This window comes from Dryobates pubescens, chromosome 28, assembly GCF_014839835.1.
Source record: "Dryobates pubescens isolate bDryPub1 chromosome 28, bDryPub1.pri, whole genome shotgun sequence".
Taxonomy (NCBI): domain Eukaryota; kingdom Metazoa; phylum Chordata; class Aves; order Piciformes; family Picidae; genus Dryobates; species Dryobates pubescens.
This window is the reverse complement of record NC_071639.1, coordinates 10114316-10142139: the sequence shown is the minus strand read 5'-3', so window position 1 is coordinate 10142139 and position 27824 is coordinate 10114316. Positions and strand designations below refer to the sequence as shown.

Here is a 27824-nt window from a genome sequence, read left to right as displayed (position 1 = left end):
CACTGAGCCTCCCTGGTTGCCAGCACCCCGTGGCTCTCCAACGTCTTCGATGATTTTACTGTTCCATACTGCACACAAGTCGTAGGAGTCAGTGTTACTCCTCTCAGCAGCTGCTGGCTTTCCAAATGCCAATTGTCCTCATTTTTAAGTAGGGCTGAGGAGCAGTGATGAAGCTAAAGGCCTGCTCTAGAATATCCTGTAGTGTTCCATGGTGCTGCCAGCACACCCATACCCACTGGGGCAAGCTGTAAAGAAATGGAACTCCAGAGGTTTCAGATTTGAAAGTATTCTAATTGAAGAAAGTGTCTTTGTGCAAGACAGGCCAAGGAAAACTTGCATTACCCACCAGGCAGTTACCATTTCTCCATTGTTCCCAACAAAACCCAAAGCTGATGCAGTCTGTAAGATTGCCTTACAAAAGGCAAATGTATTTAGTGGTGTATATACAGATTGGCTGTTTGCTAATGCTATCCAAAGCAGGAATATCTTTACAGAGAAGCCCTGAGCAAAAAGGAGGATGCAATTTTTATTTTACACTTATTGCAACATTATTTCTGGTATTTTGTTTGCTGTGTGGACTGATAAAGGAGCATGTTAAGACCAGATGTTCAAATGAAACTGGGCAGTCTTATCATTTGCAGCTTATCTAAAGATCTAGAGAAGAGTGCTCTGGACCCCATCAGCTTCAGAAATAGATGTTGAACATGGTAGAGGTTACAAGCCGAGCCTGAGTTACCCAAGACAACCAATTGCTTTAGCAGAAAGAGTGTCTTCTGTCATCAAAAAGAGCCATCTGGAAGAGGGCTGTCTCCCTGCCAAGAACAACCCCTTAACAACAACTTGTGGTGCACTTTAAGTAACAGCCTTCATAACGGCACAACCTGGAGCGTCGGTAAAGGTCCGACTGGAGGGGCGATGTACTCCTCCTCCCTCAGCAGCCTCAGAAGGATGTTCTTCTTATTCTTTGGCCAGTTATAAATGTGAGTGTTCTGCAGCCAGGTGGGCACATGTTCCTGAAAAATAAGGGGGGAAAAAAACCTATCAAAATCCTGTAAATCCTCCTGAATCTCTACCAGAATCTTGCAGATTCCATCAGACCCTACCAAGCAAGGTTTCGTTTTGTCTGTTCTAGGCACATTTTAATTTGGCTTCAGAATGGTATTTGGGTTCCTAAATAAATGAACTCTGTGTGATCTCACAGCTTGCCTGCCTCTCTTTTCTGCCATCAGGTTGGCTAATTTCACCATGTTTCAAAGGGAGTCTGATCTCACTGACAGGCATCTAAAGGCTTGTGAAAATAAACACTGGGAAGAGAAGGGAGACATTTCAGTGCCCCTGCCAGGGAAAGGCCACCACCTTAGTAGCTGCTGAAGGATCCACACAACATGCCCAACCTTCAGAGGAGAATCAATAGGGAAATAGCACTTTTCATCCTGGTAGCCTTCTCTCCCCCCTCCCCTTGCACCCTCCTTTGCCAAGCGTGGTGTCCTCTGGCCACCTGCTGAGCAGGAGGTTGAAGCCACTGCTGAGCTTGTGGAGAGGCTACTTACTGCATCTCCTGATTAGCAGGGTCAAACCCCTACCACTTCCTGCATCCTAGGAAAGATGCAGCTTTTCAAAGGGGTTGGCTAATTCCCATGAACACAATGAAGCTGGGACCACCAAGGTTATATTAGATGGCCTTTTGTTACGCTCCAATCCACAAGCGCACTGGGACCTCACAGCCCTACAATCATTGAGAATGTCTAATTTTGACTCATGTTCCAAAATTTGAGCATCCAAAGGAACACAAAGAGTATTTCCATAATCTTTTAACATGCAGCTGTACCTGGGGGGTAAAATGGCAGCTACCCAACAGTGCACAGAGCATCTAGCCACAAAAAGTGACCATGAATGCAACGCATCCATTCCACATTTGGGGAAGAGTGCAATTCTCAACTGGTACTGAAGCATTTAACTGTTTTGGCCTTGGATAAATCCAAGAGATTCTTTCAGAGTGAGGAAGAAGCAAGGGGAATCTGTTGCATTACTTATTCTCTAATGAATCTTCAAAACCAATACAGAGAGCAGATGAAATTGCAAGTCCTAAAAAAAAAAATCATCTTAGCTTGCCTTTGATGGGCTCATCAAAGTTCAAGCAACAGCCTAGTACTTTAATATTTATCATCCCCTTTATTTTTATATTCTCAAGCCACCCTCTTCCAGATCCTCACTTCACATCAGTCATAAATCTCTCCCATCTCACTCATCAGCATCACATCTGGACAAGATTAGAAAAGGGTTAATATAAAAAGCATGCTGGCTGGATAGGTTGTTTCTCCCTATTTAAATTCCTTCAGTGCTCAAGACAATTTCAGTTTTAGTTGTACATTCAGCAGCAGCAATAGATTTAAGCACTGATTTATATTGTGGGTGAAATGGTTTTTATCTGGATGTACATAAACTTACAAAACTCTTCATGTAAAGTGCAGCTTTGCAATATTACTACTGGGATGCTAAGAAGCAAGAAATTGAGGGTTTGGGGGTTGAGATTTCATCTGGTGCACTGTGATCAAAGTAATATGTGCTTAATGATGCAACAAGAATACGTGCATGCATGTATCTCACCTTTCTGGCATTTGGGAAGAGCACAGGGATGAATCTGAAGTTCATGCTTCCTTGCTGTATAAACTCAATCTGCATCTAGAATAGAACAGATTGCCTGGTTTATTGTCAGGACAAACTCATTTGTCTCTGCGTGCACCTGAATCCTCTGCACAAAAACGTTTGCTGCTTACTTAAACTGCTCTGCTCTTAAGTGATTTGATCTGTTGCTGGTGGACTCAGTACTGTTGTGTTTGGCCACTTAATCTGATTCTTCATTGCTAAAGAAAGGGTACAGGAAAGATCTGTCAGCGTTTCTTGAACATTTAGTTCTGTAGTGTGAAATAATTGTGGGTTTAGCTGCAGTTGCAATCCCATGAAATCTGACTGCAACTGATGAAGCTTGACTTGACTAAGGCCCCTCTTCAAGTCTCCAACAGGGTGAAAGATTTCAGCTGGAGGCCAGCTCTGTGTCCCAGTCTGTGACTCGTGTCTGAGCTGGGACCTGGCCTGTCCACCGTGTCCCTGAACACAGGCACCCCAGGGATGGTAAGGACAGTAAACAACTGCTGAGAGCCCAGCTATTAGTGACAGCTTCTGAGAAGTCTGACTGCAGGATCAAACTGGGGAATCAGATGGGTTATAGACTGAGATAGACAGCAAACTGCCAACTGAGGGAGAAAGGAAGCATTTCACTGCTCTGTGGGCCCTTCTGGGCTAAATATCCATCCTGTGGTAGACTGCAGAGATGGGCATCTGTGACCCCTGCTGGTCCCCTGCTACCCTGCACTCCACAGGAGCCCCTCTGTGCAGCTCTGGCCTTCATTTTACAACTCCACCTTCCAGTCAGCCTTACTGCTGCCCCAGAAAAGACCTCAGTTACAGGATGGCTGAAGCAATAGGGGCTGGCTCATAGGTCAGGCGCTGCTGGGTAAGAGCGCAGGACAGGGCAACAAAGGCTCGAGAAGGTGAAGGAGGGAAAACCCCACTGAACAATGAAGAATATGGAGAATAAGATGAGCACGTTGAATAGGATTTTTCTCCCTTGAACCTCTTAGCAGATGTTAATGAGCATACGGAGCTGATGAGAGGGAGGATTAATGAATTCCAGAGCGGGTGTTTAACTGTGGGGATTAGGGCAAACAAAGCAAAGAACCTGCCATTTGGAGACAGATTTGTCTTGCGAGAGAGAGAGACGGAGCCTTTGTCAACCGGCAAGCGCACGTCCTCGCTTACCATCCTGTGGATGTATTTGGTATGTAAGCCGTGTTCATCCTTGTCCAGCTGGGATTCAGCCCCTTCCACATCCTGTTTGTACTTTGGGCTGATTGCTATGATTATCATCACGCTCTTCTGTCGGGGAGAAAAGCACTGCGATGAAACCCAGCGCGTTTGGGAGAGGCAGATCGGAAATCTGCCAGTTTGTGTTTTAAGTGATCTTTCTGTTCTTGGCAAACACCAGAGGGTCTCATTCATCCTGGCAGGAAATACAGGGGAACTCATCCTCCTCATTATTTCTCAAGATCTCATAATATAGAAAAATCTAAATGTCAAGAGATATATCAGCAGCTACCAGTTTACAGTTGGAATCCCTGTAATAAAAAGCTACTTTTTATCAGTGTGTCTATGTACACACAGAGGAAAGTTTGAGCTTCAAATTCAGACCTAAATGTTTTCCAACAGCTTATGCAAAAGTGCATCCATTTATCCATCTAGGGCTTTTCACACATAAAGCCACCAAAGGCAGGGGTCTACGGAAGCTACATCTGGGGCTCTTGGCAACAGTAATGATTTTTCTTGCTGATCCTAGTGGCAAAGTGTGCAGAGGGGGAGGGCTGTGCAGAGAGGAGGGGCTGTTGCAAATGGCTTGGGGCAGATTTAAGAGTACCTAGAAGCTTTGTCCCATCTTGCTGCACTGGGCAGAAGGAAATGCTCCTTGACTTTCTGGGACAGCCTGGATTCTACCTGTGACCTGTTTAATCCCAGGCCCCCAGTGAGCTCAGGTTTCCACAGAGGGGCCATCCTTCATATCTGGGAAATGTCTGCTCCTTAATGGTGGGGCAGTGAAGAGGCTCAGCAGATGAAAGCCTCCTGCTTGTGTTTACCTAGGGCCTGTCTTTCATCCCTATCACATCAGGCTACGTAAGGCTTCCAAGTCTGTGGCTCATAGTCAGCCTGGCACCTAATTAACTCTTTCCTTCTGTGCAGTATCAAGGGAACTTGCCCCACCACAGGGTCAAATACGGTAAGGAGCCATTATCCCTTACACAGACTTAACATACTCCAGAATTACTTTTGCTTGTGCCTGACATGCATGTAAGCACTTACAGATGTTGAGGGTTTGCAGAGACATGGCCAGTTGCACACATCCCCCTGCCTGTGTCCAAGCAGCCCCTTCTTCCTCACATGTGTAAGGGGTTTGAATTTAGAAACTGCCTCTACAGACAGTGGAGGCAAACAAACATTTCTGGGGGAGGTAGACACAGAAGGAGCCTCATGTGGTGGCAGGGAGTTGCTCTTTGCACATCCTGGTCTCTCCTACTGATTGTGCACCCAAAGGTGATCTGCCAGTCTGTATTTTCAGTGATGATGATGTTCTTGGCAAGAGCAAATTCACCTGGCTTCCCCCATGAGGGCATGTGTTGAGCAACAGAATCTCCAGTTTCTGTCCAGCTGAGCTGCTATGCTCAGCTAAACTTTAGAGTAAGCTGTGGCTGCAAGGGACTGCACTGGCAGCAACATAAATCTCTATTTAACTGCTTAGAGAGATACAAGGTGATGAGAGCAAATCCATTATTTGACTAACAGAATACCAATCTCCAGTTTGCATATAGGATGGTTTCTCCAGAAGAACCCCTCAGCATTCTAGGCACCAATATAAAAGCTACAATGAACATGAGCCACTACTATGCAATACAGATAAAGCTTTAACCAAGCACAGCTAAACAACACTATTTAAAAATGAGATGGAGGAACAACTTGTCCAATGGCAGCTCCAGGATGAATGTAACAGCCCACACTAGAATTTGGCAGGAATGCCAGATTAGCACTTCATTGCTTAAAGAAAAAGCTTTGGGACCAGAAGATAGAAGTGAGTGAGATCTCCCTATGCTCTCTCTGCTAGGCCTCTGCCATTTCTATAGGGATATGGAAGACAACAGCAGGGTCTTGAATTTTGATTCTGCTCCTATTGCTATTAGAATAACTCAACCACTTTCCTCAGGTCACCTCTGCCATGAAGAAGTGAAGTTGCTTTTACATACATCACCTAGGTAGCGCTCCATCCACTTAATGATGTCAATGCCACGCACTGCATCCTCAAAGATGTCAATCTGCAAAAGAGAGAGGGGCTGTGGTGAGCATCCTTTCATCTTTCCTCCCATGTGGTGGCACTGCAAAGGCACCTGCACTGCTCCTTAGTTCCTAATGTGCATGTCTAATTCCCTTAGGAAAGGGACACAACTTCCCCTGCAGGCTGGTCAAGGTGGAGAGGCACTGCTGGCAGGTGGAGTGGGGGTGCTGTAGGCACACTGCTGGGCTCCTGTTCAGCTGGCCTGCCATCCTGTCTCCCCAGTTCCCACATCATTCTTTCCTCAGTGGAACCAGGAACAAACCATGCCCATAAAGAGTAAACAGGCAAAGTTTGCAAAGCGGCTGTCCACCTTCTTTATCTGTATGGCTGCAAATGTCCGCTCTTGTCTGGCTGCAAAGGTGGATACTGAGCTGTGTCAAGTTTTAGCTTCATATTGAACTCAGTTGTCAGGCTGTGTGGTTGGAAGTCAGCCAGGTCACTGACACTGCATACCCAGAGTTTGCAGCAGCAGAGAGGTGGGTGGAGGACTTCATAGGGCTGGATACAACCAGCACCACTCACTTCCCTGCACATTCAGTAAGCCCAGCAACTGGCAATCGATGCAGTAAATATTAACTTCTCCAAGCTTTTGACAGAAGAATCGTGCTCTGCTCTCAAGTCCTTTGAAAGCACAGAGCATATTTGTTCCCTCACTCTGGGGCTATTTTGCTGCATTTATTATTCTGCATCAGTCTCCAAGAATTGCCTGTCCAGCAAAGGTGCTGTTAATGAGCCTTCTAATCCCTACCTCTGTGGTGCCCAAAGCTTTCACGTGAATTGGGCATAATACAGAACTGCTGGAGAGAAGTACAATTACAGTGTCTGGAAAAAATCTTTTGATTCATGAAAATAAATAAGCATGTGCAAAGCCCCCCAGTGAGTCTTGTTCACTTTAATGATAGCCACTTGCTTAAATGCTTTCCTGAACTGAAGCCAAAGAGTGAAGGCTGAGGGGTCAGAAAGCACATGCACTTGAAATAAGAAAATGTGAATCAAGATTCTGATGAACACTGACTCCTAGAGCCTCTGGGGATGGTTCCCTTAGGGCTATTATGATGAAGCAAACTCAGGAGAAGTTAAATGAAAATCTGGATGGTTTATGGGATTAGACAGTAGGACACAGACCTTTTCAGGCCAGAGATTTTGGAATCCCATTTAACAATGCAAGAAAGCCAATGAAAACATGAGATGGGCTGTTTCATGAAACTGGGTGAAATACACTGATTTTAGAGCATTTTTTAGCAGAAAGGTAGTGACATGTGAAGAACTGACAGTGTAATGGCACTGCAGGAAAAAAAGCTGGGATGGGGTGAAAATGAATGTGACCTTTTCTTTAATATTGACATTACAGCTCAAATGAGAGACAATGTTAATGGAATAGCTCACACAACCTCATACTATTGCCCATCTGCTATCTGGTGCCACAAAATGAAGTTTTCCAAGGTCATTACTAACACATTAACACAATTTTATGCTTTGAATAGTATGAGAAACAAAAAGGCAGATCATTTAAGTCACAACTTTTAAAGGCAAGGCTAGTTCATTTTAGTTGTATCTTTTAACCTGCAAAACGTGGTGATAAACAGAACATTGAAATGGACGGTGTCTGGCCTCTGCTCTTTAGAAAAGCATCACTTTCCTACCTTGGTTAAAGCAATTTTGTTCCAGGAGGAATACTTACAGCAGTTTGAAATCCATTTACAAGCAGGAAATTCACAAATTTCATGACCTCCACTGCTGCATCCACCGAGTAGGTTATAAAGACCTTGCCTAGGAGAGTCCATATGGAGATGTGATGCATTAAAATGCAACGTTCAGAAGGTGAGACTTCTCACAACCCTCCTTTCCCACCAGGGAGTTCTGCTCACCTGTGCCTCTTTGGATTATTTCCAAAAAGGATGTGGATGGTGCTGTGGCTTGGTGCTGAACTCAACCCCCTGTACAGAAACCTTGCTCTAAATCTAAGCCTCTACTGCCTTGCTGCTGGCAAGTACTGCTGTGGAAGCTGTAGAGGGTAACTTGAGCTTCTGCTCACCCTGCCCTGTTGCCACAGCTGCTTCTTCCTCAACTCTCTGGCATACAGGAGGTTGGGCCCTCACTCAGAGCTCGTGCCACTGGCACCGGCTGTAACCAGCACAGCTTTCCCCCAAACCTCACTGAGGGCTGCAGAAGCCCTTGCTGGTGCTCTGCTGCCTCACCCTACAGCAGCATTAACCCCTTGTGCAGGCAGGATGGGTGGCAGATGACACCAACATCTTCAGCTGTCCTTGCCATCATGAAAGGAGATTTTTTACTAATTAAAGAAACTAACTAAAGGGATTCTTTAGTTAGCAAGGAAAGAGAAAACCAGCTGCTTAATCAAACCCAGCTGTGCATGTGTCACAAATGACACAATTTTACACAGCAATTCCTGTATCTAGGACACACTAATTGATAAAGCAGAGTCTATCCAAGAGTCTGTCCCCAGGCCAGAGATATGCAGCTGTCTGGATTTGAAAGGTGATTCACAAAATGAAGAGCAAAGGAAAAATCAAAACTTTAGGAGAGATGTGGAGAGTTCTTAGTTATGGTATACCTCACCTGCTAGCCAGCACAGCTAGGAGGAAGACAGTTTGCTGAAACCTAGTTTCAGGGGCTGGTGGCAGGAGAAGCACCTCAGTCAGTGCCTGTGCTGCCCTCAGCCCTCAGCATGGGCTCCCAGCCTAAAGTTCTCTCCACTCAGCACGTCAAGGAGAAACTGAGGTCAAGACTCAACATCTTTGTCTGGTTTGAGACAGGCAGAAGTGCTTTATCCCTAAGGCTTTGTTTGTTATTAGTCTTTTACTGTAAGCTTCAGTGCCTCCTGCCTCAAAGGGACATCCTGTTTAGCAAGAAGTCATGAAAACACTCTAAATGGTATTTATTTTTTGTAAACAAAACAACAAGCAATTAATGACAATTATGTTTGCAGGATTCAAGGGAACGATTCCCTCCCACCAAACACAAACACTCATACCCTACAGATGTGGCAACACTCAGTGTTTTCTTTTCTTGTTGCCTTTGTGTCTTAATGTCTTTCCTCCTGCCTTCCCACCCCCAGAGCTTTCCCACCTAAAGCTGTCAGGCTGTGCTGTAAAATCTTGCACAGAACAAATTTGCTAACCACTTACGCAACTCCTCGGGCAAATTGCTGGTTCTCAGAGTTCCCTTTGCTGCAGGGTTACTGAGAGGTCTTGGGACAGCAGCTGGAGAAGGAAAATTGTCAGGACAACAGCATGCTTCATCTGGGCCACAGGCTTGGGGGGGCATCTGACCATCAGGTAGCTGGTTGTAGAGTTGGTTTCTACAAAGCAAAGCAAGTCAGGGTTTATAAATGGTTTCTTTCCAGGTGAAATTGAGATTGCTTTTTAACAACACACTAAGAACTTTATCTGCATATTAACTAGGTAAGGTTTTTGCAGACATGCTTGGCTTGACATTCCTACTTAGTTATTGCAACATCTTTTGAGCAGATACCTTGGTGACCACCTGCCACAAGAAGCAGTTGATTGCAGAAGCAACATTAGCCAGAGGAAGTAAATACAGCTCATAGCTGAAAGCTGTTCAGTTTGCCATTAGCAGAGGCAAAGGCTGTTTCTGGGAGAGAAATAATGCCCTGTTGTGGAGCTTCTTAGGCATGTATGGGAGCAGGGTGGCACTTGGGTGACATCTTCCCATTATCTAAAGGGTGCTTCCTGGCACCTTAGATGCTCTCAGAATGTTTCTGTGCAGCTTTGGAGGCACAGCACAAGGTGGGGATTAGGAAAAATGTGTGTACAAGGCTACTCCAGCTCCAGCTCTGGCACAGGTTGGAGTGTCTCCAGTTTTGGACAAAACTCAGAGCCTGGCTGAAGAGAACAAAGACAATTTACTTGACCAGCAAGAGCAGACCCAGTGAGGATTTGTCCTGCCAGGGAGTTCTACAATAACCTTGCCTAACGTCTTCTCCATTGTAACAAAGGGAGGGAAGGTGATGATTTCAGCAAGTTTAGCTGTTCTTGTCCTACTCCACTTTGCCTTCATAGTTTAAGCCAATAGGAAGGGGAAACTGTAGAGATTTTTATGTGAGGTGTGCTTTGAGTCTGCTGGGTTGAATCTGTTGGTCAAGTGTTAGGTTTCCCTAAGAGCTGTTCCCCACAGAGCTGTGATGTTTAGTCAATCAAGCCCACTCCATTTTTTTCCCCCTTTGCCTTCGCCTTCCTTAAATGAATGATGACAGGCTGGTCACAGCATGTTTTCTGTTGTCACATTAAGATTTGGTTTATTCATTTTGGTACAGATGTTTTCTGTTACAAAATACTCTATAGGCAAATATTACCAGCATATAACTGCTGTTCCTGGAATCAGCATGGAAACACCAGCCACGCAGCCGCAGGACAGCCCTCACATATTCTGCATTTCTTTTAGCAGAAGAAAGTAGCAAGAAGAGCAACAAATACCTCAGCAGCAGCCAAAAAAACCCCAATGAATTACCCTGGGGCTAATTTACAGATCTTCCCAACACTTCACCTTATCTAACAAATACACTACTTATTAGGAAATGTTACTATTGCAAAGTAGTACTTTTCCATTTTAGAATAGAATAAACCAGGCTGGAAGAGACCTTCAAGATCATCGTGTCCAACCCATCACCACCTAATCAACTAAACCATGGCACCAAGCACCCCATCCAGTCTCCTCCTAAACACCTCCAATGATGGTGACTCCACTACCTCCCTGGGCAGCACATTCCAATGGCCAATCTCTCTTTCTGTGAAGAACTTCTTCCTAACATCCAGCCTAAACCGTCCCTGGCACAGCTTGAGACTGTGTCCTCTTGTTCTGTCACAGGTTGCCTGGGAGAAGAGACCAACCCCCACAAACTCATACAAACTCCTGAGTGCAACAATCTCTGCTGCAGGTACTGCCTCATCTCACTGACACTTTTCTGTCACAGACCCTAAATTCACAGGCCACAGCAGTGTGGCTTTTCAGTTATCCACCCTCTTTTGTCCCAACTATTCTCCCAGTTTTCTGCCAGGAGCATGTCATGGAAGCGGACATTTTCAAACACAGATGCCTGGAAGTTCAGAACCTCTGAAAGCATGGTGGAACTTAAATAAAAATGGCCTGATTTCAGCTGTCCTCAATACCTGAAGCTTTGATTTGTCTTCAGGTAGCTGAGTCCAGAGAAAGCCCTGAAGAGACAGTATTGCCTATCTGTCAATAACGTCCTTATAAGGAGGCAGATCTAATGCCTAGTAAATTAAGATTGGAAATCTAGTCAAAAAGCCTGGGCTGAGAAGTGCTAGACATGGTTTATTACTAGATGAAACAGCAGAGAAAAGGCTACAAACTGCAATGTAGGGAGAGATAGCAGTGGCAGACCAGATTTTCTCCCTTTTTCTCTGCACTACAGAAGAGATAAGAAGGAAATCAGTGGAAGCCAATGATTGAGGCGTCCCAGGCTGGTGCAGCATAAAGCTGAAGCCTGCAGCGAACTGCCAAATTGACCTCTGCTCTTCAGCAAAGCTCTAAGGTTTCAACTGAGATATTTTTCAAGCCCTCATCCCTTTAACCTTCAAGTGTTTAACTTCCTTAAGGCACACGTTTCAGGGTGTGCAGTAACAACATATCGAGTATCCGGCTTTGAAGTTCTCTAGGGTAAGGTCAGGCCCCTGCTGAGTGTGAAACAGCAAATAAAGACAACTACCCAGCATCTTGCAGGCACCCCTGCAGCCTGGGCACACTCATGCTGCAAAGCATCACAGCTGCTGGTTGAAAGTCCACCAAAATCAGAGCTCCCAGCACACGCAACCCACCCCTCGAGGCATACTTACGGGAAGCGAGGAGGACCAGGGGAGGAGCACATCCTCTGGGGCGGTCGCTCTGCAGTGCCCTTGGGAGGAGGAAAGTTGGAGTAATTGGGGATGACTTGCTGGGCCGGGCGGATAACTCGGATGCAAGGCCCAGGGCCGGGAGGAAGCGGTTGTGATATGTGTGCGAAGCGTTGGTAAGGAGCTCTGCCATCTGGGAGGGTGAGAAAGGAAAAGACAGCAACTTAACGTTTCAGCCAAGACTTTTTTGCCTTAATTTGTGTTTATTCCTTTCCAGGCACGTCCTCCCTTCATGTCTTGGGAAACTGAGCAGTTTGGAGGCATTTACAGGTATCTTAAACCCCGATTAAGGAAGGGTCTACAATCTGAAGTTTCTTATTTCCCGTTCACACATGGCGAGGCTCAGGCTCCCAGGCTGGGCTGGGCTGGGCTGTTTGCACGACAGTTAAACACTCAGGGCTGCTTTGTCCCTGCACTTACCACACCTCAGTGTTTTCAGCTGCTTTATTTTTTAAACACCCCACCCCTCCACCCCCCCTTTTTAAGTTTCTTTTTGGCACTAACTTGTGCAAATGAATCATCTCGGTGCTCTCCTGAAAGGAGATGCAAAGTCCTGGAACAAATCAGTTTGCAACGCTGAGGCTAAACAGACTGTGATTATTGTAAATGAAAAAGAGATAAAAGAATCTCTTGGTTTGTTGCTTCACCCCGTACGAATTTTCTGCCTAAGTGACCTTTTAAGGCCTTGCTGCTGCTCCTGTTGCTATCCAGGAGGCTGCAGGGGAAGCCCAAAGCAACAATTTTGCTCCAGTAATTCTGCAAAGCCGTGCACACAGAATGCTGCTTAATAGCTAACGTGCAGGGGAACTGTTGGCATAAACTGAAAGAGAAAGCATGGTAAACTGTTTGTTTCCCAAACAGGGAAAAGGAATTTCCACCACCACCCCTATTTTTTTCAGCCTTTCTGCCTGCAGTTTTCATTAGGCAGCAGCTCTGTGCACTTTCAAGCTGCTGTGTGCAGATCAAAGTCCAGACTGGCAGGGCTTATTAGCACTGCATGATTATGGTGTTATGAGCAGGCTCTGAAAGCTGCAGTACTCAAACACTCTCCCTCCTCCACCCCTAGATTTTGTTTCTAATCCTTTAAGCTATTTTGGGGTCATGCTTTCCTCTTCCTAGCAGCCATGAGGGCTCATTTTTTTATTTCTTAAAAGAGAGGGAAAACAAAGCTCTGATGAAAAAGTCCAATTACAGGAGATGATACTTAAAAAACATCCCCAACCAAGCAACTGCAAAGAGATTCCTGATGAAATCGTGACTGGGCAACATCAAAGAGTCACAGAATCATCTTGGTTGGAAGAGGTCTTTAAGAGCATCAAGTCCTACCATTAACCTAGCACTACCAAGTCACCACTAAAGCAGGTCCCTCAGCATCACATCTATACATCTTTTAAATACCTCCAGGAATGATGCCTCCATCACTTCCTCAGCAGCCTGTTCTAATGTTTTACAACCTTTCCAGTGAAAATTTTTATTCTTAATATCCAGTCTTAACCTCCCCTGGTGAACCTTAAGGCAACCTCTTCTTATCCTATCACTTGTTACTTGGGAGAAAAGACCAACCCTCTCCTGGCTAAAATCCCCTCTCAGGTAGCTGTAGAGTGTGATGAGATCTCCACTCAACCTCCTTTTCTTCAGACTGAACAACCCCAGTTTCCTCAGTCTCTTCTCACAATGCTTCTCTCGATTCCTCACCAGCTTCATTGCCCCTCTGGACATGCTCCAGCACCTCAATGTGTTTCTTCTAGTGAAGGGCCCAAAACTGAACCCAATATTTGAAGTGTGGCCTCACCAGTATCCAGTACAGTGGAACAATCATTTCCCTCCTTCTGCTGGCCACACTATTGCAGCTACAGGCCAGAATGCTGTTGGCTTTCTTGGCTCCCTGAACACACTGCTGCCTCATATTTAGTCAGCTCTTGACACACACTCCCTGGCCTTTTTCTACTGGGCAGCTTTCCAGCCACTGTGCCCCAAGCCTGTAGCATTGCATAGGGTTGTTGTGGGACCTGGCACTTGGCTTTGTTGAGCCTCATACAAGTGGCCTTGATCCATCAATCCAGCCTGTGCAGGTCACTCTGTAGAGTGTCCCTAGCTTCAAGTAAATCAGCACTCCTGCATAACTTGGTGTCATCTGCAAACATGAGAAGGGAAGGTGGCAGGGCTGTGGGAGATTCAGTTTGGTCTCCAGGCTTTTAGGCCAGTGCTTCAGCAGCTTCCTTTGGATCTGTCTGATGCTGCAGTGTTTTGGTGGCTGCACAGAAACACGGCACAGCCAAGCGCTGGTGTCTGCACACCCCAGCAGCCAGCAGTCCCATGGCGCACAGCACTGCTGCGAGCAGTTCTTTCACTTCAGAAGCACTTCTGTTGATGCATCTCAAATAGCAGGTGTCCAGAGCCAGCTCAGAGCCTATGGGCACAGTTGCTATTCGCTGGGTGAGGCATGTTGCAACACACAATCTGCAGAGCTTTGTTGTGGGTTGCCACTGCCCAGCGATTATCTGAAGCACAAGGAGCTGTCAGGAGGTGATTTACGCTGTACCGGCCATGTGAGAAACAGAAGTGCTGTTGCCAGCCTCTTGGCCCTGCCCAAATCTGCTCTAGCCATCTGAGTTTATTTCATTCTTTTTGCCCTCTGGATATGGTTGAAATGGTAGTGATTTTTCCAAAGAAAGCCTTTTCAGAGTTCCTGCTTTAAAACAAAATGGCCTCATTCAGTGAACGTCCTACTTCTCACGATGCCTGCATGTGGAGGAGGTAAATGGAGGCAAACACTGAGGGGTGTTGTGCAACTAGGCCTTTGTCTGCTTCAAGCTGAACTGAAAGGAGAAGGTACAGAAAGAAAACCAGAGGATGTTTTGCAAGAGTTCAGCTGTGGACACTGACGAAAGTTAATCTGCAGCCCCTTCCCCTTGACAAAGTCCCAAGCTCAGAGGTGCAAACTGAGGCTTGGGAACTCCCTCTCTCTTACATACCTAATTAGAGCACATTGCTGGAATGACAAAACTCCTCAAAATGCAGTGGAGTCAAGAGAAGGTTAAGAAAACAACAAAAAGGGTTATCAGAACTGGCTTTTTATTACAAAGCCAGCCCAAAACAGGTCAGGGTCTCATGAGTCTAATGTAATATAAATTATATTAAAACAATGATATTGCTGTTGAATGTTCAAAGCTCACTTCATAAGAGATAAAAATCTCAGAGACTGCAAAGGAATACTAATTAGCAGCAGGCTGTAAACTGTGTAGTCTCCAAGAGCCAAAACACCCATATTGATAGAGTCACACCAGTTCTCAGTGATACAATCACCAGCAGCTGAGAGGGCTCCATTTTAAGTAATGAGCTTTCATTTAGAGCTGACAACAGGGAAAAAAAATATATGAGGATGATGGATGTGGTGGCTCTTTTCACACAGAAATAGAACACATGGGTCAGTTTGGTCACAATGCTGGGAGATACTATTGACAAACATCAAGGGTACCCTCCCATCCTGATTCAGCAGGAAATTCTGCACTTTGGGGACCCAAGTGGGAGCAAGGAAAGCTTAAGAAAACAACAGGAATTAGCTTGGTATAGGAGGCTGCTGAATGACTGATGCAAGGAGGAAGGAAATGACTAGAATATGAAATAACAGCAGGGAGAAGGCTGTGTCTGCTCAGCATGACTGACAAAGGCTAGTTTCTAGGCAAAGTTATTAGCCTTCAATTGATGAGGAACTGTGAGCTTTTGAACTTTTGATCTGGCTCAGTGGTTCTGCACCAGAGAGTCTGGCTACAGAACCCTAAAATATGGAAATATAGAACACACTGCAAGTAAAAAGGTTAATAATTGCATGCAGTGCATTGCCATGGAGTACAGTAAGAAAACAGTAGCTTGGTGAATGATGGCTGGGATACCCCTGTGGGCTGAGCAGTGCTACTCACATGGACCCTGGAGGGGCTGCTCCACCGGGCAGCGGTGCCCAAAGCAGCCATGGGCTTGCGAGGAGGCGTTGGGATGGGGCAAGCGCTGGCACATAGGGCACTGCTGCTGCTCAGGTCCTAAAAACTCCCTGGAGATCAGTGGTCCTGGCAGGTCCTGGGAGTTCAGCACAGATACCAGTGGTAAGGGAGGCTCCAGGTGCCTGATGCCCATGACATCTTGTGACTGGGAGTCGCACCCCATGTCCACCTTCCCCAGTTCTGCCGGGGGTCTGCTTCCTGAGGGTTGCTGTGACTGTGTACTCCCTTGGCAGCTCTCCTCCACGGAGACCTCAGGAGCATCAGACAAGCTCTGCTCTGATTTACTGGAGTTGTGCTTGGTGTCAGCTGAAAGCTGTGATCTTGGCTGCATGTCTGGTCTGTCCACAGCTACAGGATGCATCTTGGAGGGAACCACTCCAGCTGTTGATTCACCAGGGGGACAGAAGTGTCCATCTCCATCAGGATTGGTATATCTTGACCACAAGCTGCTGTCTGGCTCTACTGATGGTGCTGACTGATGATGTGCTGGTGCTCTGCAGAGGCATGATGGATCAGCCACAGGCTGAGGCATCCCAGTGACATATGGTCTCTGGGACTCCTCATCCTCAACATCATCTCCAGAAGGCGGCAAATCCTTTTCCAAGACATGCTCAGGAAATGGGGACCACGGCATGGACTCATCCACTTCTACCGGTATGCTTCGCCCCACAGAAGTGCCTGAAGAAGTGGGAGAAGAAATACTCAGAGGGACAGCACTACAGAGGAATACCTGCTGTCAGCCATCCCTCAGTGACTGTGAGCTGGAAGACTGAGGAACAGTAAGGTTTCTCGAGAATGTCAAGGTTTTGTACAAAGAAAGAAGCAAGAAAACAGCCAGAAAAATCTGGCTGAATTTTGGTGAGGCAAGAAAGCAGAAGGTTAGCACAGAGTTACAGTTTGGACTAACCTGACACAGAGGCCATTTCCAAGTTTTGAAGTCACACTGGAAACAAGAGTCAGCTGCCTTACTGCAAGGCCAGGATTTCCCAGCAAACTGGAAAACAAGAGAAAGGACTCTTGTGAACGTGGTACGGTTTCACACAGGCAATAACCCTAAAATAACTCCATCTGAGAGACTGGAAAAGAAATACTGGTCAGAGTTCTGGAAACTGCATTGTGCAAACCAGAGGCTTTTATGGGATTTCTGGAACTCAACTGTTCCTGCTGAGGCTGGAGCAAGGAAAAGCACATGAGCTGTCTCTCAAGGGGGTAAGAGCACACGAACTGTCTTTCAGAGGTAATTTCTGCACCTGTCAAAAGTGCAGACTGCTTAGGTCTGGAGGTTTGGCTCAGGCACATGCCAGGGAATACAATCACTTGCAATTATTTCACTCTGGACCTTCTAATACCAATCAGCTTCACACTGATGCCTTGGATCTAAACTTCACCACACACCTAGCTGAGTAACTTCAACTCTAAAGCTTGTCTCCTAAGTGTTGCTGCTGATTTTATCAAACCACTTCATCCAGCCCATTACCACATGGCTGCTGTTGTTTCAAATTACTGAAAATTAGAAGACAATTCAGAGATGTTAGTTACTGTTTGGATCTTTTCCCCTTCCATCAGAACATCAAAATTATCACTTTATTTTGGGCGTGCTGTCAGTACATTTGCTCCAGCCAAATGATCCCTGATGATGGATGCCTCTGCTCCAGCTTCACTCAGAATGACAGCAGCAGTGGTGGGTGAATGCTGAGTGGGCTTCAGGAAGTGCAGCCATCCTCATCCTCATACAGGGGTGCTGATTAGCTTGCTCCCAGCAAATTTTAGTCTGTTACTGTTGAGTACAAAGAAACAAGCCCAATGCTCAATTTCCCCAGCTATTTTCCTTCTATCACATTGGAGAAACTAAAATCCCAAGCAGGAGAGCTAACAAAGAATGCACTAAGCACTCAAGTGATGGGCATTATGTTTGGCAACAGAATCTGCCTTGAAAGCTTGGTAAAGAAAGTTTGGGGAGATTTTAGCAAACTAAGGATTTTTCCCAACTTAAATCACAGCATCCTGAACAGAAAGCTCAAATGAAGAACAATGACCACAGTAATTAAAAACACTTGAATAGGATCACAGGGAAGTATAAGGCAGTGCCACAACCTTTACCCTGTAACCCACAGCAACTCTGTAAAAGCAAATGATGTGCCCTGTGCTGTAGGGCAAGACTGAGGCTTTACATTTATGCTGGTCAGAAAAAAATGACACATATTTGCCCCTAAAAGCACCTCTGGCATAGAAAATTCTGGGTGTAACCTAGGCTTATTTGCTGGGAAGCAGGATAAAAAGCTGTGCTTTGCTGCTGAGCTGCAACATAAATCTCCTCTGTGTAACTTAAAAACTCATCTCTGCAGAAGATTTACCAAATATTTGTATGTATCTCACGTTACAACAAGCATGTCCACAGGGAGATTTATCCTGGGATAACTGCAGTGGGATAAGGGGTAAATTTCCCCACGTAGGCAAGTCCTGAGCACAGTTATTGGAGGCACCCACCCAGACTGCTCTGACAGCTGCAGGCTCTTGCGTGAGAGCGCTGGGGCTGGTGCCAAACCAGCTCCTTCCCATACAAGCTCCCAGCGTTGAAATGCTGACAGTCAGCTCAGCACCATCACACATCTCTCCCTGTGGTTTGCATCCTTTTTCCTCTATGCCACATCACTAGGGCCAGCTCTGCTTGCTGAGTCACGGTGCTCTGACAGCCATAACTGGTGTGATGGGAAAGGGAAAACCTTGAGCTCTCACCATCAGCTCAGGGCCATGACCGGGACTCGTGCCATGCTGTCCTCTGTGGTGCTGGCAGTCTCATTTACCCAGGACCTTTGGTCAGATGGCACTTTAAATGACGGCTGCCCCATGACAGTGACTCACTGGGACTGCACAGTGCAAGTCAGAGTTACATCAATTGGGGTGTAAAGCTGCTGAGTGGTCCCCTGCCAGACTCAGAAGTGCCTGTGAAGATCAGGTGTCAAACTCCCTGCACGGCATCTGCTCCTCTCAACAGTTTTATAAACCTGACCCTGGGATCATCTGGCCTTGAACTGACTCATCAAGCATGTTTCAACTTGTGGACATCTCCATCCATTTGCTTGCAAGATGAACAACACACACTTGAGCTGCACCAATCATACTGTAAACTCTTATTTCACCTACTGAGCATCTCCAGAGAACTAGTTCCTTTTGCTAAATTCACCCTGGTGATCACAAAGCACAAGTTCAGCGATGGGGCACTGGGGTACAGCTCCACCTCATGAGCCACACACATTAGCTGAGCACCCCTCTCATTAGGTGTAATCCTAGGCAAACAGCCAAACAGGACTTTTCAGAAACAAACTTGCAATGCCTCATACACGAAGACACTTCCTGGATGGTCTCTGAAGTAGCCAGGTCAAAAAAGCTACAAAGTACTTTTGTCATGGTTTAACCCCAATCAGCAGCTGCTGGCTCACTCCCCACGCCTAGGAGAATGGGGACAACCCAAACCCAGAGTGTAACTTGTGGATTGAGAAAAGAAGAGTACAATAACTAAACTATAACAATAATTTTAAAAACTATTATAATCATGGCAATGGAGAGGAATGTGATGAAAAGAGAGAGAGAAAACCCAAGAAAAGGACAAGTGACACACGATGCAGCTCCTCACCACTTGCTGACTGATGCCTGAGCGGTGATCGACCTGTCCTGGCCAATTTCTCCCAGTTTATGTTCTGAGCATGACATCCTATGGCATGGAATATCCCTTTGGCTAGTTTGGGTCAGCTGTCCTGGCAGTGCTTCCTCCCAGCTTCTTCTCCACCTGCTTATTGGCAGAGCCTGGGAAACTGGAAAATACTTAACTTAGGATAAAGGCTACTTAGCAACAACTAAACCAGCAGTGTGTAATCAACATTACTCTCCCCCAAATCCAAAACACAGCACTGTACCAGCTACTAGGAATAAAATGAACCCTCTCTCAACTGAAACCAGGACAACTTTGAGTTCTGATCCTCTATATTCAACAGCCTTTAGTTTAGCACCATGCCAAGAAGACATCTCTGTGGAGAGAGCAAGAATGCAGTCCAGAGTTCAGTGGAGGGAATCTCTCTATTGACTTCAGGAGGGTTTTGGACTGGGTGTCAGATGGGATTTAAAAATTACTAAATCCCTTTGGAGCCTACAACCTCTGAAGTTTTTGGTCTTTTTTTTTTTTCAGTTCCATTGCTAACCTCTGACTCTCTGTGAAAAGGATCATGCACAGGCTGAGTGAAGCTAATGAAAGGCATAACATGGGCAGAAAAGAACTTGTTTCCTTCAAGTTTGTTATGCAGCATATTTACTCTGCCTTTTGGAGGAGATATCATGGCTTTGTTCAACTGTACTGCAAATGCTCAGCTACTAAACTCTTCAAATGGAGAGGTTTAAAAATGTCTTTCCTATTAGCTTAGCCCTCTGTGAGTATAAATGCCTCTCTATCTCTCACATCAACTTAATATTTAAATGACAGCCTTATTTCCTTCCTGTGCAATAGGAGCTAAACATCACGACAAAAATCACTTCAAATATCTCAGTAAAAATAATGTGGTCAGACAGAAGAGAGATCTGATTCCATCACTGCTGGCTTTACCTGCAAAACTTCTCGGTTTTTTAAATATGGTTTTGCTTAGACTCTCTTGCAGGACAGCTGAGCTTTGATACCCATGCACAATCCCTGTGGAGCCAAAGTAGGAGACATGGGGGAGCTGAGGGCTTCAGCTGTGAAAACAGACATCTGGTTAAAAAGGAGGCAAAACGACCTCCTCCTCCTCCTCCCTCAGTAGCTCTAGTTGGAGATAGAAGCTGTTACAACAGCAGGGCTCTGTCTGTAGAGATGGCCCTGAGAATAAATGAAGCCCAGGACAAGCTGAACACTTTTTGAGCAATGCTGGCAATGGTATGTGGATGGGAATTCCCGAGAGAAATCCCCACGCTGCTGGAAATCTTACAGAGGATTCGGAAATCTCTTCCAACAGCAGTGCTTCAGGATGTTGTTTCTGCTCTGCTGAAGATCCTCAGCTTTTGGGAAAAAACCCAACACTGAGTCCATGATCCTGGTATTCTGTGTTGCCTTACGCTGCAAAGTTTCATCAGGTTTCCTTTGACTTTTCTAGTTAGCTTATCCTGCAAGCATAGTTATGCGTAGGGCACCAAAGCTTAGGTCTCCCACATCGAAGCATTAGGGTAAAGGAATGCTTTAGCATATTGAAACATCCTCCAAAACCTGTAGCCTGATCCCCTTTCTGGCACAGAGACTGCTGGAGAGCATAGGCTGTGCCCAATGTAATTTTCAAAGGCACTGCAGCTTCAAGTCAGATCATGATACTGCCAGAAAGCTTCACGAAGTTAATATCCCCCCTGCACCTATGACTATGCAGAGATTACTGATAACCAGCTGGAGCCCTTGCATGTAATAAAGTGAAGAGGCCCTTCCTAAAGGGACGGAGCAGTCAGGCCCGGGCTGCTCTCAAAAATGTTGAGGCAGCTCCTCATATCACCCTTTCTCCTTCTCTTCCTTCTGCTGCTCATGCATCCAGCGCTTCAATGTGCATTAACTCAGCAAATAACCTTCCTGTGTGGGTGCTCAGTGACCCAGGCTCCTGGGAAAACCCCCATCCTGCTCCCTTGTGAGGCTTCCCACCTGGAGAAGTTCTTCCAGGGCTCCTACCAGGGAGCTGGGAGGGAGGCTGCCCAGCCTTCCTGCTTACAGTTGGCAGCTGCTGGTGATGGCTGCTCCTGGGAAGCTGCAGGAAGAGCATAAATGAAGAAGAAATTCTTCTGCAGATTAGTGGAGCTGGACTTCAGCACTCAAGTTGGAAGCAAGGCCTAAAGTTCCCTAAAAACTGTCCAAGAAAGGTCAGGGTCTGGTCAGAGAGAGGAAAGGTGTTGAGCTCGGGCTCTTATGTGCAGTTTTCTTGTGGCTAATTGCAAAATCCATCAGGTATTTCATCTGCTTCCCAGCACAACAACTTGCCAGGATGCACTGTCCCAAACCACACTGAACCATCTATCTGGTTTTGATTAGGAAACTTCTGTCATGAAGAAACAGAAGAGAGACTCTGCAATGCAGGCACAGCTGTGCTCTCTGTCACTTCCAGAAAGGGGTAAAATGTCTTGGCTCTCTTAATTGAATTTGTATTTGCCTACACTGCTAGAAAAGAAAATGCTAGCATGAGAAGGAAACTCACCTTCCTTGGTGCACAACACACAAGGGAAGGGGTTGTTACTCACTGGTCATGGCACTTCTGAAGTGGCACAGGGTATAGATTAAGGGGAGATCACAAGGGGTGAGGACAGAACTCTGCTTGAGTCCTTTAAGGTCTTTGGTACTGCTGATATCCATCTGCAGGATGGGAGCAAGCGGATGCAGAATTTGCAGTCTGCCACAAGGATGTTGTTGTGGTTTTGCTGGGGGAGAATCACAGAATCAAAATTCTGTTGAAGAAAGCTGTGGTTTTGGAGAACGCTGCAGCACCTGAGCTAGTAAGAACAAAGTTAATAAGCCACTTTGCTTTTGTTCATGGACAGCCATGGTATGCAGGTCTCCATAGCGATCACAGTCTTCAGCAGTTTTGAGCCAGCCAGGTGCTAAAGCCAGGGCAGCTGACCCAGGCTGGCCAGCAGAAGTATTCCATACCATAAACATCACACTCACTATAAATTTACATTTACTAGGCATGGTCTCTTCACCTCAGTGGTCACTATCCCTGGAGGGTCCTGCCCCTGATACTGCTCCCAAGGTCTGCTCTCCTGTTTGCCGTCAGTCTTGCTTTTGCTAGGGGTTGTGCTCAACATCCAGCATCCACTGCTGGGAAGTGCACGGCTCACCATCACTGCCTGGGCTGAGCATAACTTTGTGTACTTTGTATTAATGTTAGGGGGTAGGGTAGTGTTTATTATTATTCTATCAAAGCTGTCTCCATTTCAACCCACAGGTTACTTTTCCTTTTCCCAACTCCCCTCTCAGGAGGTCACTGAATGACAAAACTGACTAAATGGAGACAGATGTACAGCTTGAGGTTGCAACAAATGCTGTTGCCATGGGGTCAGATAAAAGTATATAAATACACTTGCCTTAAGTGCAGCTTTCTCTACACAAACACTAGACACAACTTTCCTCAAAAAAAGATGTCAGAGATGAATCCTGGAAGAGCAAGTGCAAATGTGGGAACTGTTTTGAGTCTACAACCTAAATAAACACAGCCAAGGAAATACCAACTCCAGAGTTTCACACTTCACCATGAAGAATTTTGGCTGCTGTCACCATGGGCACTTAGCCTCTCCCTTGGGTACCCTCCAGAGAGAAGACTGGAGCAATGTGCCATCTTCCTAGCTCAGATCTTAAGCCCTCTAGGGCAGGGAATATTTATTTTTATGGCTTTTGGAAAAAAGAAGTAAAAGAATACAGAAGCAACGTTCCTCTTCCACACTGACCATATAGTTGATCTTACATTTTTTCTGCAGCCATGGCATGAAGGACTACATGAGCCAGGGGAACATCCTTCCAGCCCTCCCTGCATGGCAGATTTTGCAGCACTAATGTCGCTTCACTGGGCAACCCATGCTGCAAAGGCTAGTATAGACCTGATATTTTTTGCCTCTTCAGTGTAGACTTCAGTACTCATGTAACTGGAATGCTAGGCAACAAGTAGTAAGAAACTGGAAGAGCAACACCTTCAAGTAGGATCCAAACAGGCATCTCACACATAGGCAGCATTCCCTGACACTCTTCAGATATCTGTGGAATATGAAAATGCCTGCAATGATCTCAGATAACCTTAAAAGCATGTTTGCTTTCCAGAAATTACTTCCCACCCACTTCTGATGCTGACAAAACTCTCATAGGCACTGAATAACCCACAAACTGCAAGATCCCACAGCCCCAGGACATCTGAAAATCCTGGCACAAAATCTGGGCTAGCTGAGTGTGACTGGATGGGGGGACAACCCTGAAGGGTGTGAATCTCCCTAGCCTGCTTTCCCATGGCCTCCTGCCTTATGTTGAAGCCTTCACTTCCTACTAAGGGAGAACCTGCAGCATTTCACAGGGCTGAGTCCCTAACTGCTCTCCCTGTTCTGCAGGGCAAGGGCTGCAGGGTGTGCGGGTGGTGGAAGGGCGCAGGGAAGCCTCGGGGACCTGATCCATCTTCCTCAGCTGGTGTGAGAGCAGCTTCTCTCACTTGCTTTCAGACATGCATGAATGTATTTCTTTCAGATGTGTAGCCTCTGCTACACTTTAAAAGCCACAGTGGAGGGCACTGGCACACACAGACACCAGAACTGCACATGCCATGTTTCTGGCCTTAGAAAGACAAAAAGATAACCCAACCCCACAAAAAAAGACCAACATCATGCTTCAAGATATTGCTGGTGTTCAGCAAGAGCAAGGCCAACCTCAGAGGCTGATGGCACCACAGGCAGCAGCACAGTTGGCAGATGCTTGCCAGGAGCTGTTGGGACAGCCCTGTTGCCTGTGCCCCTTGCACTTCTGTCTTCAATGTCACCTACTGTGGGGTTCACAGCCCTGTCTGGTGGTGGCTGGGCATTGCTGCCTGTCTGAGATGGTATGAACACAGCCTGAACCCACCTAAGCTTGCAGCAAACATGAATTTCTGGTCTGGTGTGCAGTGGTGGTAGCCAAGGACCAGCAAGCCCAGATCTGCCATTCCAGCTGCCTAGCCAACACTAATCCTACAAAACCCATGTCTTGAAACAACCAGGGAAATGGCAGCGGGGTTTATGCAGCTGCTTTTATCCTAAGAAACACTACTGCCTTGCTCCGACTGTTTCCATACCAATGTCATGGAGGATGGCACAAAAGGGATCTATGGTCCTGCTTTCTGCAGGCTTGTCAACCACTTCTCCCGGTTCCAGGGGGAGCTGGAGAGGAGGAGAAAAGAGAGGAGAGAGGAAAGAGGAGGGGAAAAGAGAGAAGAGGGGAAAGAGGAGGGGAAAGAAGGGGAGAGAAGAGAGGAAAGAGGAGGGGAAAGAAGGGGAGAGAAGAGAGGAAAGAGGAGGGGAAAGAAGGGGAGAGAAGAGAGGAAAGAGGAGGGGAAAGAAGGGGAGAGAAGAGAGGAAAGAGGAGGGGAAAGAAGGGGAGAGAAGAGAGGAAAGGGAGAGGAGAATAGCCGTGGGCCAGCAAACCACCTTGAGCTTGCCCAGTGGCGCAGGGCTGGAGCGGGCTCAGGCCTGGCTGCCAGGCACCGCTACGTAAAGCCAGCAGGCCAACATTTCGACACCAGGCGTGTCCCTTCCCTCTGTTTACCCCCAAACCCTCCCGACTTTAAGAGGAAAAAAACCAACCTCAACAAACAACAAAACTGCAGCGAAATGGCTAAAACATGTTGTAGCCATCTGCAAAACTCAGGCTCTCGTTAGACGAGAGGAGGAGAAAAGGAGCAAGGAAGGAAAAAACAACCCAACAAAACCCAACCCCAGAGAGCCAGAAGTGGGTCAACAGCTAATTACAAGCAGGGACCGAGACCGGCAGCATCTCTGACAGCGCTTACCTTGTGGGCTGAGGGGGGCCGAGCACAGCGGGAGGGCTGCTGGGCCTCCCGCCCGCCCCGCCGCTCCCCGGCTCTCCTTCCTCGCCGCCCTTCGCCTGCTTTTACGACACCCTCCCGGCCTCTCCCAGGTAAGCGGCAGAACTGGCTCGGCAGCAGGAAGTGGAAGAGGCTCGGCACGGCTTGGCGGTGGCGGGAGAGCCTCGGCGGGGGAGTGACACTTGGACGCCCAAAACTCTCTCAGAGCGCCTGGCGCCGCGGCGGGCTGCCTCTCCCCGGGCTGCCTCTCCCCGGGCTGCCTCTCCCCGGGCTGCCTCTCCCCGGGCTGCCTCTCCCCGGGCTGCCTCTCCCCGGGCTGCCTCTCCCCGGGCTGCCTCTCCCCGGGCTGCCTCTCCCCGGGCTGCCTCTCCCCGGGCTGCCTCTGGAGCGGCCCGGCGCACAGCTGGCCGTGGGGGAAGCCCAGGGTGATTCCTCACCGGTGCGCCTCACCGGGAAATCACCATTCCCTTTCAGTCCTCGGTCACTCGCTGCCAAATGCTTAACCAGCTGTGATTCAGGCTACTGAACCCAATCACATGGTGGTTGTAAGAACTATATAAAGAACAACAAAAAGGGATTTCCTGTCTGTTTCTTTCTTTCTTTCTTTCTTTCTTTTTTTTTTTTTTTTCTCCTTTTCCTTTCTTTTTAGGTTAGACTTCTAGACAGCTCCAGCTTTCTCTCTGCGCCCTCAAGGAGCAGAAGCTGGCTGTTCCCACACGTTGAAACCCTTAGGCAGCTGCACAGCTCCTGACAGCTGAGCAGCACGTTGCTGATGGGGGCACGGTGGGGTTTGAAGAGCCCCAGTAAGCCACACCAGCTGGTACATGGCCACAGTGCCAGGCTCCGCAGCCTGGTCCCTGCTGTGCCCACTGGTCAGAGCTGTGTCCCCCAGCCGACACCGCTTTCCTGACCCCCCATTCAGTGTGTCTCCCTGCCAAGAAGCTCTGCCTGATCTTTAGCCTACATTCCCTCAGTTTAACCCTAAGAGGAGTCTGACTTGGCTGGAGCTTGTGCACGGCTCTTCATCTTTCAGGCATCCATGGGCTGCCGCCACTTGCTGTCACAGCATCTGATCGACCAGCCCGTGTGTGCAGGGACATCTAAACCATCCCCGAGCTCCTTGCTTAGGCAGTGCCACCACTTCTCCTTCCTGTGCCCCTGGGGCAGAGGCGGGAGCCAGCTGCCCGGCATTCCTTCCCTGGCACAGGCCCTCGAAGGGTGCCCACTGCTCTGCCAGCTCCTTTTCAAGGCCAGGAGGTGCAGCTGTGAGCCAGGCACTTCTGTCCTCTTGTCAGGGAATCACTGCTCACATCTCTGGATGGAAAACTCAAGCAGCTGGGAGCAGTGTGTGTTCTCAAGCCCGGCGGTAAACACAATTGTATCAGTGGCAGTGTAGTGACGCCCTGCATCCTGAGCTTACCTGCCTCCCAGAGAAACCCCATGACGGTCTGACCCATCCAGATTTATTTCAGCATTTCAAAAGCCTTTTCTGGCCCCCAAACTCAGGCCATCCTAATTGCTTTCTTTTGTTTTCTTTTTCTTTTATTTATTTATTTTTACTGACTTGACTGAGAGCTATATCACACTCTGAACTCATTAGAGTTTCTCTCTTGTATGTACATTATTTACTAGCAGAGTGTGACACATCCTTTTGGGCCCTTCATAGAAAGTACAGATAAATATTCAAGTGCAGGATGAGTGTTTTCATTGGCAAGGCAACTAACATGGACTTTTTTTTAACACTAAGTTATTCCCAATCCTTCAGGACTTGTAATATTTCTTTTTTTTGGTTAGGAAGGGACTGTGAGTACTGAATGTACTTCTTGTATTGCCTACCACATCTATATATTCAGAAAACTAAATCAGGAGTGGTTTTGCTTCCAGATGATTTAGTGTTCAAATAAAGAGCTGTCATGTTACTCTGCTTTAACACTGGTGCTGTGAATTAACCTGGAGACACTGCAATGAGTATTTAATCCCATCTGCCTCAGCACAGCACACACAGCACTCTCACTCTGGTTCTCAGCATTTGGGTTGCCCCTTGTTGCTTTTGTGCTGTGCCTGAACCTGGGGCTTTCTTCCATGTCTTGCTAGGCACATGTCTACAAAAAATATTCTCCACTTACTTTTTTTTTTTTTCTTTTTTACCCTGCTTTGGCATTTTTCAGTCACACCCTGGAGAGGGCACCTGGAAGGAAAGAAAACAGTACCTGGATGTTAGCTTGTGCAATGCTTCTAATTAAAGCTTGCATAATGACAAAAATCCCTCCTGCCATTTGTTAAGATTTTTCCCCACAGCATTATGCATCCTCTTAATTAAGAGCAGAAGCTAAGTAATACCTATTTTATTCCCTCTTGCTTCCAATTAGTCATCCATTGATAATTACCCACTCAACATTTGACAATTAACAGAGCCCCCACTCTCCACAGAACTGGGGTGTGTAGTCCT

At 46.9% G+C, this 27824-nt stretch overlaps 1 protein-coding gene across 1 annotated transcript; it reads right to left on the bottom strand.

The window, feature by feature from the left end:
* Positions 1 to 12: 12 nt before the first annotated feature.
* Positions 13 to 27627, bottom strand: TRAF3IP2 (TRAF3 interacting protein 2). Its single transcript, XM_054173991.1, is given in 14 exon segments — positions 13 to 1013; positions 2608 to 2682; positions 3820 to 3936; positions 5847 to 5915; positions 7617 to 7705; positions 9085 to 9257; positions 11773 to 11962; positions 15750 to 16505; positions 16735 to 16777; positions 16780 to 16821; positions 19012 to 19114; positions 21499 to 21574; positions 25340 to 25778; positions 27586 to 27627. Coding segments are annotated over 14 exon segments (2361 nt in total). The 3' UTR covers positions 13 to 866.
* Between the last annotated feature and the right edge of the window lie 197 nt (positions 27628 to 27824).